This window comes from Emydura macquarii, unplaced genomic scaffold (assembly GCF_026122565.2).
Source record: "Emydura macquarii macquarii isolate MOO-44397 ecotype Brisbane River unplaced genomic scaffold, CSIRO-AGI_Emac_v2 contig_1790, whole genome shotgun sequence".
NCBI lineage: Eukaryota > Metazoa > Chordata > Testudines > Chelidae > Emydura > Emydura macquarii.
This window is the reverse complement of record NW_027131927.1, coordinates 14,748,713-14,769,571: the sequence shown is the minus strand read 5'-3', so window position 1 is coordinate 14,769,571 and position 20,859 is coordinate 14,748,713. Positions and strand designations below refer to the sequence as shown.

The following is a 20,859-nucleotide window of genomic DNA, read 5'->3' as shown; positions in this document are numbered from 1 at the left end:
GCTTAAAAGGGGGAAAGAAACAGAGAGTTGGGAACTGAAGAAATTCCAGAGCTGTAGCAGGAGAAGGATCATCTCCAAGAAATAAGGTAAAACCTGTGAAAGAAGCCTGAAATCCAGGTATTATACTGCACAAGCAGAGAGATGGGACATGTTTGAATTTTCATTGGGACTGGTGTTTAGCTTTGCTTTTCTGACCTAAGGCAGCTAGGGAGAAAAGGGAGTGAATCTGGTCAGTTGGTTGTGCACTGGGCAAGCCCTTGAATATTGTGATCTGCTCAGCCACATGCAGGCTCAGCTGTAATTCATGCTCTATTTAACAAAACTCCTTGAAGTGTGCCAGCTCCAAGAATCACTCAACCTGCCCCAGTGTAGAATGCTCTTCACTTTCCTGAGATGTTTTTCTTGGCTGTTCATGCAGCTGTTATTGAATATCCCACTAATTTTGATATTACAGTACACAGCATGTGGCTCGGCCTCTCCTTTTACAGGTGCAAACTGTATCTGCATAGGGAAAACATCCCTTTAAATCAGCCCACAGCCTATGCTTTGGACAACAGTGTGGCCAATTCTTGTCGTTTTATCATGAGTCTTTCAATATTTGATGTTTTTCTTAAAGACCCAACTCCAGCAGTTTTGTTCTTTCGTGGCAATCTCAGTTTTCATTTTTTAAAAAAGTTTCTAACTCCCATGATTGCAGAGAAAAGTTTGAAAGCATTACCTGAGCAAACCCAAAATCTTCAAAAACCAGAAGGCGAGGAGAGAGATTCCAACTGGTTTTTAAATCATGATTTTTAACTAGTCTGACTATTCTGGGGTTTTGAATGCCTGGGGCCGGTAACACTGCACAAAAGCCCAAAATGAGCAATGCAAGAAAAACAGTCTAGCAGGACTACGGGGATTACGCTGGGTTCATTCCTTCGACATCAGAGCAGTTTTCTTCTCTACTAACCGAGGTTGCACAATTCAGCATTTCTTCAGCCAATAATTAGCGATAATAAAATTGCAATGACTTGGGTTTATATGGAAGAGTGGGGAGGCTAGGCTGAAAGTAAGAGATGTTCCCTAGAAAAAGAGCGAGTTAAGATCGATTTCTAACGTATTGTATAAATCTGCTTTTCAGGGATTTAAAACTCTGCAATTTGCTTTTTCTGGGGTCTGCAACACTTTCCTACTGTGTGCATTACCCCCCTAAAAATGAAGTGAAAGATGGACAGAGACAAAAAGAAGCTAGCTTATTTATAGTGTTGTGTTGTTAGACCAGGTTTTACATATTCAGACCTGCCAATTCACCTCCATGGGAAATGGAATCGTTTCCCCCCCACTGAAACGTAACGCTATGATAGCAACTCAGGGAGCCACCCCTTAGATTTGCTACAACCTCAAGGGGCAATCCGCAATTATGCAATTATTCATCCTGCAATTATGGCCTAATCCAAAATCAAGGGAAAGAACCCCATCAAGTTAGTGGATTTTGGATTGGGCCCTTAAAGTCTTCCAGGCTAAAATTAAATCTCAAATTTTATATGGGGGAAGAGATATGGAGCCTAAAAGGTAGAAACGTTATAGAATTTGTCATAAGAAAGATACTGGGTCTTCCCCACATGCCATTCCAGGAGAACTGCGGAGGGGGCATGGGGAATTATTCATATAGAAGACCTTTTTTTGTTGTTTTCTGGTGAAATCTTTGGGATTTAGAGGAAGGTCTTCTGCTCAGGTTACACTGGCAAGAATGGTATGAAAAATGCAAAATTCCAGCCTCTCTTTGCTTGTCTGGAATCTCAAAACATTTAAGGTGTCCAGGATTAAATGAAGATTTTACTGATGATACCAAAAGTTTAAATTTAATTTTTGAATCAAGCAATGTTCTATTGACAGAGACACTCAAGAGGATCTTATCAGGGTTTATGAGGCCATAGTACAGGGGCGCACGCAGGGATTTAAATGTGACTACTTTAAACAGCCCCCACGCCCCGCTGCCTCCTCCCTCTCGTTGTCCCAAGCTCCATTCTGTGCACCTCAGACAGGTTCCAAACACATACTGGAGACTGTGGGCAAGGAAGGGACGGGACCCAGCAGGCTTCCCCATGGTTCTTCTAGCAGACTCACGTGCTGCCAGCCTGGCTTCCCTGTTCCGGGCACCATCTAGAGCGGCTCAGCGGGAGTGCTAGCTTCAGTGCCTTTCCCAGACACATCTCTTCAGCCTGACTCCCACCCTGGCAGAAAGAGGGGAGGACGAGCTCCAGGGAAGGGAATTCCAGTGTGGGGGGCTGAGGCAGAAGCTGGGGGTGGTGGCGGAGATGATTATTGGGCTACTGTGCCCCTGCTTGCTCCCCCTTGGGCACGGCCCTGCCATAGCATCACTTTGCCTTTCTGTAAGTAAAACCTCCCACAGGCTAGAAATACATTGGATGTTTTTAATCTAGCCCATTCCAAATGGTTTTTGCTCGACGATGGTTCATTAAAATTACAAATGTTGTGGTCCAGTTAAAGCAAGGAGGCTGGGCCCTTGTGGGGATTTTTGCATCAGTGGTTTTAACAAATGGAGATAGGCCCAAATCTTCAATTGGTGTCCATCAGCATAGTTCCGCTGACTTCTGTGCAGAATCCAGCCCACTGACTTCAATGGAGTTATGCTGATTTACACCAGTTCAGTGTCTGGCCCATAGGTTTTACTGGTTAACAATAATAAGGAAGTAATTAGGATGGTTGTAACATTTGCCCTATTGATCTACACCAGGGTTCAACAGAAAGAGAATCAAGCCATAGATTTATGCACTGATTATAATTTGCATGCATGGCAAAAATATTTATAATGCATAGAATTTTAATGAGTGACCTGTCTGTTGTTATGAAATGTTAATTATACAGTATTGTAGGGCTAGGTAGGTACATTTTTCCGTGTAGCAAATAACATGCATTTTTTAAGTGGTTAATGCAACACGCTTGGGTTCTAATATGTTGAAATGAATCACTGGAATAGAAGATGAAATGTTAGAAATAGAAATAGACAATGTCATCTTTGTGTCCACAGTAAAACTTTCAGGAGCATCCTACAGCTAAAACTGCACTTTAAAAAATGTTACATTTGTGAAAGGAATGTTGACATGGTTTGTCCCCATTACTATACAAAGCCAAGCATTCACGTCAGTTAGCTTTCATCATAGTAGCACAAGGAAAAAAAGAGTGAATGGACACAAATGAGTATATAAACACTGGCTTGTTAGAAATAAGACAACTTCAAAACCCAAAGTTCTGATCCACCCACACACCACACAGTCACAATTCTATACATTTCTTCATAACATAATGTACCCTAAAACCATAATCCTTACAAAAACCATACTCACATTTTCTAGCTAGGTACTTATTTGGACATCATTACAGCGGGATCTGGGAACTCATTCTAACACCTCATGAGGTAGGACAGAACTATTATTCCCATTTTACAGATAGGGAACTGAGGCACAACAGAGGCTATGTGAGTTGCCCAAGATCACACAGGAAGTGCGTGGCAGAGAATTAAACCCAGGTCTCCCAAATCCCAGTCAGAACCCTAACCATTGGACCATCCTGCCTGTTTAAGAAATGGTACATAAAATCAGGAGCATATTGAACAGAGTTCCATTCGGGAACAAACCAAGGAGGCAGTTAAGCCTGGGTGGCTGTTGCAAGCTGGATGGGGTGATAGTGAGTGAGGAAAGATTATATGGCAGTGAGGAAACAGGCTGTTCTTTTCCAGCAACATGAACATACCCGTTGTTTTAAAGAGTCTGGATTTTTTGCAAAGCACAAGTAATGTTGCTCTGGGGCATTAGCTGGGCTCCACTGGAATGCTTCCAATCTTAACTCTTCTTTAACAAAGATTTTTTGGGTGGCTTTTTGTTTGTTTTTTGTTTAGCAGTTGCAAACTATACTGATTCATTGTAAGAGACACTACAGAAATCAGTAACAAACCAATTCTACTTCTTCCACCCCCACCTCCTGGAAATCAGGGTAAGTTCCCATAATGTGTAGGGATGCCTTCCATACAGTTATTATGCAAATAATGAGAGCCATTTAACCCCTTTTTTCCTCACCTTAACTCAGCCCTCTCAAGATGGAACATTCATTAAGGCGTGAATTAGAGATTATCCACGAAATTCCCCTCTACTGGTCTTTTGTGGAGAAGTGGGCCCAGGTGGAAACATTCCAGGCCAGGCCAGATGATCTTCTCATTTCCACCTACCCAAAATCAGGCAAGTAAAGATAAGAGCCTATGTAAATGTTTGTGGGTTTACACTTTGTATCCACACACAGTAGGAGACAGAATATGCTCACCTTTGAAATGCTGCCTTTCAATCTGCTTTCCAGGCACAACCTGGATTAGTGAAATCGTGGACATGATTTACAACGACGGGAACGTGGAGAAATGTAAACGGGATGCAATTTTCAATCGCGTTCCCTTCATGGAAATGAGCGGCCCTGGATTCCCAAGTGGTAAGCTTTATACAGGAGATCAGATAAATGCAAGACCCTTAATTTGGAGGAGGAGGAATGCTGGCTCTGGACTGATTCTAATGCTATATGTAATTCAACCTCTACAACAATGCAGCTGGTTTTATAGTGTCTTTGTACAAATCGTATACCAAAATGTTTTACAGGGTTAAACATGCAATTACAGAGCCAGGAACACCTTCCCTGATGCAGTCAGCATCACATCATCCCATTTTCCCTCCAAAACCTGCATTAAAATTCATTTATTTATAGCTTATTAATCAACTCCTCACCACAGAAAAACAAGGTCATTAATAAAATGTGGCTCACTAGTGTGCCCTCTGTGCTCTGCTTTTTTGAATCTGTAGCCAGAAGGCAGAAACTCTAGTGTGAAACAGAGCAGCATTCAGGACAGAGCTTTAAGTTTATCTTATTCTAGTGAAGTTCCTTGTTCAGTGTCAAAAGAAAACAACTCTCTCACTGTGATTCTCATGTGACTTGTTTAAATGTAGTAAGGGACAATTACATTTTTTTTGTTCCATCCTAGCCCCCAGCCCATACCCATTTAGATAGACTGTAAGATCTTAAGCTCAGACATCTTGTCATGTCTGTAAAGCACTGCCAGTGCTATATAAATAATAATACTAATAACTGATCTTTCCCTTTGCTGCTACTAATCATAGAAATGTAGGGCTGGAAGGCACTTTGAGAGCCATCCAGTCCATCCCCCCTGTGCGGAGGCAGGACCCCGTATACCTAAATCATCCTTGACAGGTCTTTGCCTAAGCTGTTCTTAAAAAGCTCCAACAGTGGGGATTCCACAGTCTCCCTTGGTGCCCCATTGCAGTGCTTAACTGAAGAGCCATAGGCAAAGATGAGATTTGAAATGAGAGAGTGCCTCTTGAATGAGGTGGAGAGATGCAGGTAAAGCCATTCTAGATAGCAGCAGCCACTGAGTGGGGAATCTGCACCACCCATTCATTGCAGGATTGTTTGGCGTGTCACAGAGCTCAACGAGCAGAGGCACTGGGGAGGGGAGCAGAGGCAAAGACAAGGTCCAAGAGGCAAGTTGGAGTGGGCCTGTGAAGGGTTTTAAAGGGAAAAGGTACATTTGGACTGGTAGCTGCAATGAACAAGTCACAGTGGAGTCGTACTCAGATTCGGGTGTGGTGGTTAGGCGTGAGAAGGCAGCCAGCGGCATGAGAGCTAGGCCATGGGAAGGGCAGTTAGACACAGCTCCCTCTTTCTGGATACCGTGAAAGGAAGAGGCAGGAAATGCTGGCTCATTCGCTGGTGAGCGCAGGCTGTTCACTCCAGATGTGTCAGGTGCTCCAGACGATTCCTTTAACCCCCCCGTGTATTTTCCAGGCACAGAGCAGCTGGCTACAATGCCATCGCCCCGGTTAGTGAAGACCCACCTCCCAACTCAGCTCCTCCCGGTCTCATTCTGGGAGCAGGACTGCAAGGTAACCAGCTCCAGCCAACCCAAGCTTTCCACTAGCGACATGACGATGTAGGAATCATTATCTGTCAGCCCATCCTATTTCCAGGCAACCTCCCTGTAATTCATGAGAGTTGTACTGGGCAGGGGAATCTCTTCATGACCTACGCAGGAGGCCAGGTCGAAGTCCCTTCGGACCCTGCTTATTCAGACTGCATGGTGTTCCCCTTTTCTGTCCTGCAGATGATCTACCTTGCCCGAAATGCCAAGGATGTGGCGGTCTCTTATTACCACTTCTACCAGATGGCAAAGGCACACCCAGATCCTGGCACCTGGGCTGAGTTCCTGGGGAAGTTCATGGCTGGGAAAGGTAGGAGTAGCCTCTCAGAAACCCCAGCACCAGGTGTGGCATAAGAATGTAAGCCACAGAAAAGAGATTCTCCCTTCACACCCTGGGCAGGAATCCAAGGATACATTACTCAGTTGGGCTATAAACGGTTCAATGTCAATGACTTCCCCTAGTTCCTCAGAGCCTGACAGGACTGAGTTCCTAAAGGCAGGGTAGGAACCTTAAGCCACGGCAACATGGTTCAGTTGCTAGGGCTCCGGACTAAGACTGGCAATTCGCTTTCACCTCGCTGTGACTCCATTTCCCCTCCCACCCTGTGTTGTCCATTTAGATTGTAAGCTCATGGGGGCAAGGGCTGTGCCTCACTATGTGTGTACAGCACCTAGCATGAGGGGATCCCACAGAGCTCCTGTGATATAAATAATACGTACTATACTCACAATCATCCCCTTCAGAAGCCGAGCCCAAACATTTCAGTTTCTGGTCTGGAGCCAAGGAGCCAGACCTACCAGAATGTTTACACATGACTTAGGAGAGGAGTTTGCAAAGCCTTATTAAAGCCAAAATAGTAATGATTATTTAATGTTGGCATTGCAGTGCGGCCCAACAACTCCATGCAGGCACCGGGCACACACTGAGAATGACACAGCTCCTCCCCAGACCGCACAATCTAACTAGACAAAACACATGGCCAGACCATGTAGAACAAGCATGTGGCACATCTTGTTAGTTACCTTTTTTAATTCTCCTCCCGAAACCATTCTCAGCCACCTCATCCTTCTATCCAGAGGCATCGACCACAACTGTAGACTCAACATGCCCATTTTCTCCTGCCTGCCCCAAAGAAATAGGTTCAACTCAGCGTGAATACAGGGGCTGGGTGGAGAAAGCAGCCAATCAGATGGTGCTTCTGGGTACGTCTACACCGCAATAAAAACAGGCTCAATTCACTCAGGCTCATGGAGCCTGGGCAGCGGGGCTATAAAACTGCAGTGTAGATGTTCGGGCTTGCTCTGGAGCTAGGGTTGCCGACCCTCTAGGATTGTCCTGGAGTCTCTAGGAATTAAAGATTCATTTTCATGAAAAATTATGTCATGTGATGAAATTGACAACCCTCTCTGGAGCCTGGGCTCTGAGACCGCACTATCAGGGAGGGTCTCAGAGCCCGGGCTCCAGCCTGAACCGAAATGTCTACGCTGCAATTTTTAGCCCTGCGTCCTCAGCCCCACAACCCCAAGGTAGCTGAGACTCAGTGCCCCGGGATTTTAATTGCAGTGTAGATGTACCCTTAGGCTCCTTTAAAACTTCCAGCTGGTTAGAGAAGGAAAAGGACAATCAGTTCATCCCATCCACCCCCTGCATGGTCCACCTAGCACATGGTCCACTGTTCTGTACAGCCTGGTTTTTAAAATCCGAAGCAATGGGGTTCCCAGCCCGCTGGCTGAGAGGCCAGGATAACAGCCTAACAACTCATGTCCCCTGTGACGCTCTTAGAACCAGCAGTTGCTGTGAATGTCTCTCTCCTCCTTTTCTTTGTTGCTTGTTTCAATCTGGATGAAGTGGCTTATGGATCCTGGTATGATCATGTCAAAGGCTGGTGGGAGAAGAAAAAGGCCTATCGAATTCTGTACCTGTTCTACGAGGACATGAAAGAGGTGAGGAAGGCGAAGGGATGAGCAGATGCCAGAGAATCCCCCTCCAAATCCCCCATTTCCCTAAGGAAGGAGGGTGATTTTAACATCTATCTAGGTATATATAGGGCTCCCCTCACTGTCCTATCTGAGCTCTTCACAATCATTAACGAACATAGTCTCACAACACCTGGTAAGGGGGGTAGCACTGTTAGTCCTGTGTCACACATGATCGAAATGAGGTACAGGCAGAATAAGTGATGTGCCTTGATGGAATCGGTGGAAGACCCAGGAACTGAATCCACAGCTGAGTCCCAGTCCAGAAATCCATCCTTCTCCCATATGCTCATTTGCAATGCTGCTATTGTTAGGCCTGAAGGTGGTTCTACAATCACCTCTTTTACTACACCCAGTGGGGAAATACTTTGCATTTGGCTTTGAGGCACATCAACATGCAGCTGGAATAGTAACAAAACAATCACATAACCAGTCCTGTTCAGTGCTCAACCTAACTGGGCGCACCCCACAGTTTGGGGACCACAGCCCCAAACTTTCTGCCGGCAACCACACCCACAAGTGTCAGTGGATTCAGCTGATCCAAGCCATGATTCATTTTAATCCAGTTTCTTATAACAACGATATAGTAAACAATTCTTAAACTGCTAGATGGCTCTAGTCCTGGTTTAGAAAGCAAGGACCCCTTTCCCCAGACCTGATTTTAGTCTGCTCCATAGATGCTCCCTTCTGAGCCCCTGTCAACACCAAGAGAAGGAAGAATTAGGAGGGATGGAGGACCCTTCTCTCACCCTCTAGGTCAGTGGTCCCCAAACTTTTAACGTGGTATCCCTCTTGCCCATCTGCACCTCCCCCCCGGGAGCTTGGAGCCGGGCCACAATCGGGGCTGAGGCTGGGGCAGGAACTGTGGCCGGGGCCAGAGGCCCAGGCCAGAGCCACAGCTAGGGGCAGGGCTGGGGCTGAGAGCAGGGTCAGGAGCACAACGGGACCCGTGGCTGGAGAAGAACAGGACTGGGGTCACTGCCTCCCCACCCCCTATGGTGGCTGGCCCCAGCCCACTGCACCCCCCAAATGTTTCTCTGCGCCCCCCAGGCGGGTGCACCCCACAGTGTGGGGACCTCTACTCTAGGTAACACATTACGCACCCTGCTACAAACACACTTCCTGCCCCCCATGGCCAGCTCCCAACAACCGGCCTTCATCACCTACCGGGCAAATCAATTAACAGGGGTTATTTTCCCCCAGCCCTTTCTTTTTTGTGTCCAAAGAGGGGGGCAGTACCAGGCTTAGCCTAAGCCAGAGGTCTACATATTAGGGATCTATTGGCTCTTTAATTCATCCTTAAATATTGCCACATCTCACATCTTTGCATTCAATCAGACAGCAACACAATGAACACCCATAGCTCATAGATTTTGCACTTTGAAGCTCTGAGGCTGGACAAAGGATTAAGCACAGGAAGGGACACAGAGGAGCTTAGGTCTGTTCCACTCTGCAGCAGAGTCACTTAAGGCAAGACTTTCAAAAGTACTCGGCCCCCACAACAGAGACTAGATTTCCAGAAAAACCCAGCTCCTATTTAGATACCTAAATAAGGAGCTCTAGACCAGTGGCTCTCAACCTTTCCAGACAACTGTACCTCTTTCAGGGGCCTGATTTGTCTTGGGTACCCCAAGTTTCAGCTACTTAAAAGCAACTTGCCTACAAAATCAGACCTAAAAATGCAAGTGTCACAGCACACTATTACTGGAAAATTGCTTTCTTTCTCATTTTGTCTGTATGAAATTTTAGTTTGTACTGACTTCGCTAGTGCTTTTTATTTAGCCTGTTGTAAAACTAGGCAAATATCTCGATGAGTTGACATACCCCTGGAAGACCTCTGCTTCCCCCTGATTGAGAACCACTGCTCTAGAGTGCTGGCAGTTGTATAATTACATCAGCAATGTGCTGCACATGGGGAATGCAGCTGTAATCTATTTGGAAGCGGAAGCTGCTTGTGACTCAGCAAAGCCGTACAAAGAATTGGGAAATCTAAAGGGTAGATCTGTTAAGGGGTATTAAAGCCCTTTGTTGAGTTGGATAGAATATTTAAAGAAAGAGAAAACCACTCAACTGCAGGCTGCCCACTGCAGAGCTGGCTTCATTATCTCCCAGAAGTAGACCCTTAAGGCTTATCTTCTCTTAGGGCTTACTTCTCAAAGTAACCAGCATATATCAGTAACACTCCCAGTGTGGGCAATCTTATTCTGGAATGACGGTGTCCACACAGCAAGTTTTACCTGGATAGCTATGCCAATAATTTTCTTTGGCTATTCTTACCTTAAGACAAAGGGTTTGGGTTGAGGTTGGAAACAGCTACGGTACCAGCTATAGACTGCAGCCTGCCAGCCAGACTCCACTTTAGGTCAGTGTGAGAGAGGGGGGGCTGCTAAGAGCTGCTATTTATACCTTTCCACAGCACTACCTGGTGCTAGGAAAGCAGCATTGCAAGGAAGGCTGGCAGGTTCTCATGGAAGCTAGAAAACTGACTCTATCCCTTGGTTGGTTTGTTCTAACTTTGGTTACTTTGGATTTTGGGTGGTTTGTTGGTGAGGGGCCCTTATTTCCTTCTGGCTAGAAGAAATAAGATGGAAAGGTATTTTAAGGGTGGGGGGGAATTGCACATTCAAAAGAGTAATAAAGTTTGGAGAGGTGGATGATTAGCTAAAACCAGTAAGGGGTGGATACAAGGGGTTATATAGCTGGGCTTCAGGTTAGCTGATGACAGAGTTTAGGGTTGGTGAGAATTTTGTTTAAAGGTTTCAGTTAGTGGCTGGCTCTACCTTTAAAAGGGAGAGGCTATTTCACATGAAGATCGGTGCTAGAACTTTAGAAGCTTAATTAATGCCCTTCTTGTGAGATCTTAAGTTAAAGCAATTGACTTTTAATATTTACAGTGGGCTCCTGACTTTTTTTTCCCTGCTCCTCATCTCTTCAATGGTTCTATGAGCTTATACCCTCTTCTTCTAAAACTGTAGGTAGCAGCCCAATTGGCAAATGGAGTGTTTTGCTGAAAGCTAGTTGTACAGGATAGTAAGGCTTTGGTGATCCTTTCTTTCAAAAGTTTTTCTGGGATCTAGAAATCACTGGTTATTCTGATGCATTATTCATTGAAAGAGCTGCTCTTTGTTCATCAGAGGCCTGCTCCACAACTCAGTGGTCCCTGGATCAGGTCCCAAATGAATACAAGAAAGATCTGTCACATTCTACTAACATGTCCTAGAGTGGCTACTAAAACTTCTACTCAGTAATATGTTATCCTTCATCATGTCTCCCCGGTTGATGGCCTGTCTATCTGTCTCTCTGCAGGACCCAAAGCGTGAAATAGAGAAGGTGATCCAGTTTCTGGGAAAGGAGTTGAAGGAGAATGTAATGAATAAAATTCTCCATCACACTTCCTTCCAGGAGATGAAGAAGAATCCTACTGTCAACTATGAAATGATGCCAACCTGGGCTATGGACCACAGTGTGTCTCCATTCATGAGAAAAGGTAAGCGCCCCTTAATGCAATTAGAAAAGGATTTACTGGAAAGGCCAGTAAGCAAGCAGAAGCAATTTTCTACAGCTCTTACTATTATTTGATTCCATTTTCACAGAAAGGGAAATTCGCAGGGTCAGTATTTTTTTCTGTGAACCAAGCCCAGCTAATGGTGAAGCTGCATATGGAAGGCCCAGCTCAAATAAATTACCTGGAAGAAGGTTCTGCTGTTTAGTTTCTAGCATGCAGATCCTGATGCAGCACTCTGGAGAACATGATCGATCTTGTGGTTTTGGCACCAGCTGGGGCTTCAGGAAATTTGGGTTCTGTTCTCAGCTCTGATATTGACTCCCATTGTGGCACTGGACAAGTCTCTTAGACCCTGAAATCAATGGAAGTTAGGCACCTAAATATCTTTGAGGAGGTGGGTCTTGATCTCCCTGTCCCTCGCTTTTTGCCATCTGCAAAATGGGGATATCCGGAAGGAAGTGCCCTTGTTTGGTTACGCTATAAACTCCAGTTTGTCTCATACTATGTCTGTGTACAGGCCTACCCTGATCCTGTGTGTGACTTCAGGTGCAAAACAAACAACAGGCTTTGAGCTGAGTTAATATGTGACTGTGGCCTGCAGGAAGAGATCACGGATGTCGACGTATTTGGGAGTGCAGATGTTATCCACTGACTGTTCACCAGCGATAGTTACTGTTGGTGTTTCTTGCATGCATCTTAAACACAATTGTTTTGTATACAAGGATCCTTTGGTCTCTTGAGAAGAAAAACAGACACTGGCCTAAGTTTTCCAAAGTTCCTAATGATTTGGGGGTGACCAGCCTGAGACGCCTTTTAAGGCTTTGAGTTTTAGAAGGTGAGTACAGAGCATTTTCTGAAAATTGGGGCTCCTTAACGATGTCTCAAGTTGAGCACCCAAGATCCCTAGGAAGTTTGGAAAATGTACAAGCATTAATCATACATCCTGAAATGCATGACTGGTGTGAAGAGATGGACCTTTCTGCTGAAGCCACCCATGCACTCTCCAGCACTGAGGAAAGTGTAAAGTTTGTGTGAATCCCATCAGCCTAAAGGACTGGCCCCTCAAATAATATCTTTCGCTGCTTCTCACCCAGCTTGCTTAACTTGAAAGTCTCATGCAGCCTTTTGATCTGATACACTTCTCCTTTGTTCCTGTTAAGCATCTAAGTAAAGAGAGCACCAAAACCCGACTTAGAATTCTGTCTGAACAGCACTAGGATCACAGTGTTAGGCTATGGTTCTTTGGAGTATCTTTGGGAAAGAAGATAACAGAAACAGAACCTCAGAAGTGGGACAGGAGCCCAAAAGGGGAGAATAAACTCTTGATCTAACCTTTTTTATTTTTTAACTTCCCACCAGGGATATCAGGAGACTGGAAGAATTACTTCACCGTGGCTCAGAATGAGATATTTGACGCGCATTATAAAGAGCAGATGGAAGGCTCGAGACTCGGATGCCGAATGGAAATATGAAGAAAGGGCTTCCCTATGTTTCATCAGACAAATGCTAGCTGTCTAAATACTAAAATGGGTAAATGAGGATATTGATATAATAGGTATCATGGAAACTTGGTGGAATAGGATAATCAATGGGTCGCAGTAATACCAGGGTAAAAAATATATAGGAATGACAAAGCAGGTCACACTGGTGGGGGAGTGGCACTATATGTGAAAGAAAGCATAGAGTCAAGTAAAGTAAAAATATGAAATGAATCAAACTGTACCATAGAATCTCTATGGATAGAAATTCCACATTTGAATATTAAGAGTATAGCAGTAGGGATATACTATCAACCCCCTGATCAGGATGGTGACAGTGATTGTGAAATGCTTGGGGAGATTAGAGAGGCTACGAAGACAGAAAACACAGTAATAATGAGGGATTTCAACCGTCCCCATATTGATAAGGTACATGTCACCACAGGAAGAGATACAGAGGTAAAATTTCTAGACATGGTAAATGACTGCTTTTTGGTGCAGCTTGTCCTGGAACCTTCATGGGGAGAGGTAATTCTTGATTTAGTCCTAAGTGGAACACAGCACATGGCCAAGAGGTGACGATAGCTGAATTACTCAGTAATAGCGTCCGTAATGTAATTAAATTTAACATTCTTGTAGGGGGAAAAATGCCAAAGAAACCACCACATTAGCATTTAATTTCAAAACAGGGAATTACACAAAAATGAAAGAGACGGAAATTAAAAGGAACAGTCATAAGAGTGAAATGCCTGCAAACTGCATGGAGACAATTTAAAAGCACCATAATAGAAGCTCAAACGAAATGTATATCCCAAATAAAAAAAAAGTAAGAGGACCAAAAAATTCCATCATTGCTAAAGAGCAGAATGAAAAAGGTGGTTAGAGGCAAAAAAGCATCCTTTAAAAATTGGAAGTCAAGTCCTAGAGAGGAAAATAGAAAGGAGCATGAACTCAGGCAAGTCAAGTGTATAATATGACAGACCAAGAAGGAATTTGAAGAACAACTAGCTACAGACCCAAAAACTAACAGCAAAAAATTTACGTACATCAGAAGCAGAAAGCATGCCAAAGGGTAGTGGAACCACTGGATGACTATGTTGCTAAATAGGGTTGCCAACTTCGTAATATTTAAAAACTGGACACTCCAGGAGGAGTGCTGGAACCTCCCCTGCCTCACCTCTTCTCCCCTGAGGCCCTGGCTCTGCCCTGCCTTTCCCCCCCCCAATGCCCCGGCCACATTTGCTCCTCTTCCCTCCTTCCCCCATCGCTTGCTGCTCTTCCCCTCTCAGGCTCTCCCTGCACCTCCCCCAACTCAGGAGGGACTTGCCTACGGAGCCGGGGCTGAGAGAACTGCAGCCACCCGGCACAGGTAGGAGACAGCCCCAGCAGAGTAGGGACTGGTGCAGGTGACGAGCTGGCACATCCCCACCCACAGCAACTGGACTTTGGGTGTCTGGTCAGTGCATCTGGCCGGACACTGTCAGGTCCCTTTTTTGACTGGACTTTCCAGTCAAAAACTGGGCACCTAGCAACCTGATTGCTAAAGGAGCGCTCAGGAATGACAAGGCTGTTGCAGAGAAGCTAAGTGAATTTTTGCATTGGTCTTCACTGCAGAGGATGTGGGGGAGATCCCCCAGACCCAAGCCATTCTTTTTAGGTGACACATCTGAGGAACTGTCTCAGACTGAGGTGTCAGTAGAGGAGGTTTGGGAACAAATTGATAAATGAAACAGTAGTAAGTCACCAGGACCAGACGGCATTCACCCAAGAGTTCTGAAGGAACTCAAATATGAAATTGCAGAAATACTAACTGTGGTATGTAACCTATCGCTTAAACCAGCCCCTGTACCGGCTGATTGGAAGATAGCTAACGTGATGCCGATTTTTCAAAAAATGCTCCACACAATGTAGTAAAATGGTTAATAATGAGATGAACATAGGTGGCAGCAGTGAGTAGAGCACTGGACTTGGAGTAAAGTGACCTGCACTTTGACAATGATCTACTGTGTAACCTTAGCCAAGTCTCGTAACTGTTCTGTTGATGAGATTTTTGTGCTGCTGCCATAAATTAGAGCTACTCTGCTTTATGCCAGGGGCCGCCCTGGCTCCTGAAACAGCTTTAAGATATCTTTGCACCTTCCCATCCCAGCTGCAGAATCCTACCTTGTGTCTCACTTTTCCCCTTCCGTACCATGGGGATAGTGATGCTTAATGTACTACTGAAAGGTGCTCAGATACTGCAGGGATACGCTTGGTATAAAAACCTATATAAGAATAGAATAAAATGCTGGAGCCTACTTTCAAAAGCACTGAAGTGACTTAGGAGCACATGTCCCACTGAAAGTCAATATGATGTACACTTCTGGGTCACTTAGGTGCCTTTGAAAATCCTATTCAGTGACCCTCTTTCTGTAAGGCACTTTAAGACCTGTAGATGAAAAGTGCTCAGTAAAAACTAAATATTAACAACCTAATTCCTCATTTCCCTTTCAGTACAAGCAATAACAAAGTAACATAACTCCACTTTGAAAATAGGCATTCATTGTGTCTCTTGATTATATGAACTTATACAATTGCTAAATGCCTTTTTGAACCATTGTTGTATGCAGTGTTGTTATAGCCATGTTGGTCCCAGGATATTAGAGATGCAAGGTGGGTGAGGTAATATCTTTCATTTGACCAACTTCTGCTGGTGAGAGAGACAAGCTTTTGAGCTTACCCACAGGTGTGCCCTGAAGAAGAGTTCTGTGTAATCTTGAAAGCTTGTCTCTCTCACCAAAAAAAGTTGGTCCAATAAAAGATGTTACCTCCCCCACCTGGTCACTCTTTTTGAATTATTGTCCATTTCAATCCTATTTTTGAGACTTTCCTTCTTGTTCTATGATACACTGATCATCTTAAAAACTGCCCCTTTAATAGAGAACAAAGTTCAGTTACTAATTGCCAATCTCTGATTTAATCTTCAGAATCTCCTTTGTACTGCAAAGCTGAAGAACTGATGGGCAGTTTTGCCGTAGGCTTTTAGTAACTTGATGGGAGACTGGGATTCCTTTCTGAGCAGTAGCTCTTAAAGGTGGGCAGCTTTTGCCTTCCAGCTTCTAAGCGGATCATATGTCCTGCTTAGTACTCTGGACTCTAACTTTGTCTTTGAAAAAAATATTTGATCTCCAGTCAAGAATCCACTTCCTGGAAAGATAATACCCAGGCTAGCCAGCCTCTGCCTCTGGGAAGGCAAATCTGTAACCTAATACTGGGGAAGAGACAGGAGCACAGATCTTAGAAAATAGCAAGGGAAGGACAAAAGCTGCTAGAGCCTGCAACTAGGATTGGAAGCCTAGCCTCAGGTCAATGAAAAAGCCTACAACAAGCAAACTAAATACACAGTAAGTTCCACAGTTTTATGGCACAAGGGGGTATTTAACTTCAGATCAGTGGTAAAGTTTATAGTGAAGTAAGTTTTTATCAGTTAAATGGGCAGTTCCAATAGCTGAGAAGTTTTAATAAAAGCCAGTCAAAAGCCGCCTTCAGAGGAATGATTGTATCATGTTTAGTTTATGATTCAGTCACTGAAGCAGAAATGAGTGCTTTGAATTAAAGGCCTTGTGACCCAGGGACCCATGTGTGCCAACTGGCGGAGGGTACGAAGTGCATAGGGTTTTTCAGGGATTACTGGGTTGGATGTAGGCATAATAGTTCCACAAAGGAGAATGTGAGGTCTCTATTTAGAGCCACTGGTTAACATAATCACTGCAAAAGGTGTGTACAGATCATATTTAAGAAGTATCTATACTGAAAATTATGCTCCTAAGGTCTTAAAGTTAAGACAGGTCACCAGGAGGTGACATAACTTGGACATGTTCCTTTCAGGCTGGAGGTAACAGATGCCTATTTCCCTGTCTGGTCATACATATGCCATGAATTGTATGCCTGGCAATGTTAGTCTATTTGTATACTGAGCCACAAGCAGAAGAAAAGATTGAGAACTACCAGAGGGGAAATTCACAGGATACAGAACACACTCTACTGTTTGTTTCTGACTAAATACAGAGGATCGTTGGGGTATATCTGCAGATATGAGGAAACACAGAATACTTCATTAAGGAAGCAAGCTAACAGCGTGTTTTGTCTTATTGGAGTTTGGTTGTAAAATGCTGGAAAGATTTTGGGAGAGCAATGTTCTACAAGACGTCAGAGTATTTTGTTAATTAACTCTAGACTCCACAATGCGTGTTATGATATTGTTTTACACAGAACCATTTGTTTCCAATATTTCTACTTACCATCACTTGAATCTCTATGCTTTGTTAAATAAACTTTTATTTGATTTGACTATGAACGTACCTCCGTACTGTATGTTAAGCAAAGCAGGAATCTGAGGTCAGACTGGTAAGCCCCCTGGGGCTGCTGTTGTTTTGGAAGCAGCCAATCTGTGAATATCGCAAGTGTCCAATGGACCAGCGGGTGGGCACTCCAAGGAGACGCTTGGAGGGCTCAAGAGCTGGCATGTGCCTATTGCTAACCTGTAACAAGACAGCAAGGCCTAGGGTGGCCCATGGTTGATGGTGTTAAGGAGCTAACCCCAGCAGGCACAAACAGTGCTTCCTCACACCAAGGGGCCTCACAACCCTGGGCAAGCCTGGGAAGTGCCACAGCAATGTTCCTTGTTCAACTTCTTATTGCGCACCCACTTCTTACCCCTCTGCTGAATGTGTGTATATTTTAGTAAATCGAGAGAAAGCTATTTTAGTAAATCTTATCACTGTCATTTATGCTGCCTCCCTTCTAGATACTGAACAATCATTAAAACCTGTCCACAGATAACTTGAAATGTTTATCAGCAAAGTCAATCTGCTAGTTTGGACAGTCCCCTGCTGATAAACCAATTCCTTACAACCACTTCGTGCCTTTTTCCATCAAGTAATTTGCATGGAGCATGTGATTGATTAGTGGTCAAAAATTCCCTCTGCCTCCGCGTGCCTTGTTCTTCACCGTTGGAGCCCTTGTGCTCCTCCCTCTTCTCACAAGGGATTGTACCAGGGCCATCATCTTCTCTGTCAGAAAAACCATGATCTGCACTTCCTCTGCAGATCAACACACTCTGCCAGATACACCAAACCTCACTGCATAAACCTGCACCTCATTCTCTTGACTCACAGTGAGACACGTGGGCTGCCTGCTTTTCCCACTCATTCTGGCTATAAAAAACTCTCTCTAAACAGCAATTTACTGGGGCGTGAGGGCAAAGCTTTGCTGGCAGATGCTGCTGTTAGTCCTGTTGCCTGCTGTCTGCATAGGACCAGTCACACAGGTTGATCAAGAATAGGGAAGTTCTATAACAAACCTAGTTTGCAAAATGGTCCAGGAGTTGCACAAACACACACATTTGAGAAGCAGCATGTTCTGTGGATAAGCCACAGTCCTGAAACTCAGGAGACTGGGCTTCATGTTCCAGCTCTGCAACAGCCATCCTTGTGACCTCGGGCAAATGCTAGCAATAGTACCAAGCAAATTTCAAAGTGCTTTACAAAGGAGGTCACTGTTGTTCTCCCTATTACACACACAGGGAAACCGAGGCACAGAACAGTGACGTGATTTGCCCAAGGTCAGCCATCACTCACTCTCTCTCTCTCTCTGTGCCAGTTCCCCATCCTTTCTCCATCCTCTGTTTGCTTTGTCTCTTTAGACTGCCAGCTCTCAGAGCAGAAGCTGGCTTTAGCTGTATCTTCATACAGTGCCTAACACCACCGGTCCCCAGTCTCAGCAGGGGCTCATAGGCAGAACTGTCATGATAAAAAATACATTTGTAAATATCAAAGTCTTCTCCTGACTCATTTCCAAACAGAAAAAGGACAGCCCCAGGTGAATAAACAATTCACAGTAGAGTTCACCCTGCTCTGTTTAAGAATTAACTAACTAAAATGATGTTACACATTAAAAAAGAGCTAATTCCTAAGGGAGACACAATCATGCCAGCCAATCTGCAACTGCCCCTTCCTATTGTCCCAATCAAGGCAAATGCAGGCACCTGTGGGACTCCCAACACCCGTAAGCTCAGTTAACTCTTCCACTGCCAAACACCTGCAGTAGGACTAGTGTACAAATCATCCCTGCTGAGAATTACATGTGGCTTCATGTGTGACGCTTCTCTCCCCTCCTCCACATATAACTAGAGCTCCAGAGCCTACGTGGCACCATCCCCTCATACTTCCTGGACCCTGCAGAGGGCTCACTGAATTTTCTACCTCTGCATCTGACGAAGTGAGCTGAGCCTCACGAAAGCTTATGCCTGCTAAAATTAAATTTGTTAGTCTTTAAAGTGCCACAGAACTCTCATTGTTTTTCCTTACATGGTTTATTTACAGGCATACTCATCAATATAGGATGATGGCATAACAGTGGGTGATGTGACAAGTTATTGGGTAAATATGGCACAAATATGACTTAATGAAAACTTGCAGGAGCAAAGATTTTTCCAGAGCTATTAATGTCAGTCTCTGGAGTTTGCTAGTCTCCCATGACCTCCTACCATAGACAAAACATTGGTGGTGTATGGAAACCAGAAACTCCTCTAATTACTGAAACACCGCAAGCCACTGCAGAGTATTACTGAGCTAACCAACATACAAGAAACACAGGTGCAATATTTTTATGCTCTTTGTATTATGTGTTATGAATTTCTCTATGGAGGGTGAAAAGTTCCAGAGGGGTAGCCATGTTAATCTGAATACAGCAAAAACTAGAGTCCTGTAGCACTTAAAAGACTAACAAATTTAACTTCTGCAGGCATAAGCTTTCGTGGGCTGCAACCCACTTCATCAGATGCAAGAAACAGAATATAGGGGGTATATATATATATACATCCAAGGGTAAGGAACAACTATGGAGGGTACTGCTTGCAATGGATGTATAGATCTTTTGTATAGTTATTGTGTTGGATGCAAGAATCACTGGGCGAAATTCTCTAGCCTGTATTATGTAGATAGTCAGACTAGATGGTTATAATAGTCTCTGCTGGGTTTAAAACCTATGACGCAGAAAGTAGCTCTTTTATTTTCAAAAGACAGGGCAGCTGAAATAAAAAAAAAAAATCTATAGTTGCTTATTCCCAGTATTGGCTTCATTGTGTAGTGCTGGTCTAAATGAAAGAATAAACGTTGATATGTGCCAATTTATCCCACTCCTTTTAAAATGTTTTCTCTTACTGGCATCACTGAGAAGTGTGGGCATAAAAGAATCACCTATCCCTTCAGTGTGCTTTGTTTTGAATGGTTAATTAGTTCACTAGAGTAAAAGGGATAAAATACAGTTACCTAGAGGACATGTCTATGCATGATATTTTGCTCTTATGGAACCTAATCAGTTTACACCAATGCAAACTCTTAATGTAGATACAGTTAAACTAGCTTAAGTCATGTTTAAAGCAATTTAGCGTAATCTGGTTATTTAACAGAATTCCGAGAACCAGTATATACGTGATTTAAAGCCATTTAAATGTGTCTGTATTAGGGGTTTACATTGATATAACTAAATCAATTTCAAATTGATCCACTTACACTGGTGAAATTTGCTAATATGGATAAACACTCAGATTAGGTGAAAGGTCGGCCTTAGAGCAACAGAAGCTAGAACATCCTTATTTAAACTGCATTTCTGACCTTGATTGATGATATTATGCTTAAAGATTGTAGCTCACTATTTTGAGAAAGAGCTAATCTGTTGCATGCAAGACACACCACTCAGGTTTTATGACCTCTTGTCAAATGATTTATTTTATTCCAGAATGATGTACATTGGATTCACCTGGCAACAACAATTTTAAAATCTACATGAAGCTTCCACTACAAAGAAGCTGTTTCCACAGAAAGATCTATGCATATATCATTTCTTCAGTGATAGTCTTTCTATTTATGTAATGGATGCCTCTT

At 43.9% G+C, this 20,859-nt stretch overlaps 1 protein-coding gene across 2 annotated transcripts; it reads left to right on the top strand.

The window, feature by feature from the left end:
- Positions 1 to 14: 14 nt before the first annotated feature.
- Positions 15 to 17,264, top strand: LOC137158924 (sulfotransferase 1 family member D1-like). 2 transcript variants are annotated; one of them, XM_067556934.1, is made up of 9 exons: positions 15 to 86; positions 4,087 to 4,235; positions 4,351 to 4,476; positions 5,842 to 5,939; positions 6,158 to 6,284; positions 7,824 to 7,918; positions 11,258 to 11,438; positions 12,816 to 12,986; positions 15,901 to 16,036. In XM_067556934.1, the coding sequence occupies exons 2-8, from the start codon at positions 4,097 to 4,099 to the stop codon at positions 12,926 to 12,928; spliced, it is 879 nt and encodes a 292-aa protein (XP_067413035.1). In that variant the 5' UTR covers positions 15 to 86; positions 4,087 to 4,096; the 3' UTR covers positions 12,929 to 12,986; positions 15,901 to 16,036. The 2 variants fall into 2 exon arrangements, with proteins under 2 accessions (XP_067413035.1, XP_067413034.1); XM_067556933.1 differs by lacking the exons at positions 15 to 86; positions 4,087 to 4,235; positions 15,901 to 16,036 and adding an exon at positions 16,802 to 17,264 and having other exon boundaries at positions 4,283 to 4,476.
- Positions 17,265 to 20,859: the final 3,595 nt, after the last annotated feature.

Coding starts and splice junctions, on each gene's coding strand:
- LOC137158924 (XM_067556934.1), top strand. CDS start 4,097: ATGGAACATTCATTAAGGCGTGAATTAGAGATTATCCACGAAATTCCC. Junction 6,285..7,823: donor GAAGTTCATGGCTGGGAAAG/GTAGGAGTAGCC, acceptor ATCTGGATGAAG/TGGCTTATGGATCCTGGTAT. Junction 7,919..11,257: donor TCTACGAGGACATGAAAGAG/GTGAGGAAGGCG, acceptor GTCTCTCTGCAG/GACCCAAAGCGTGAAATAGA.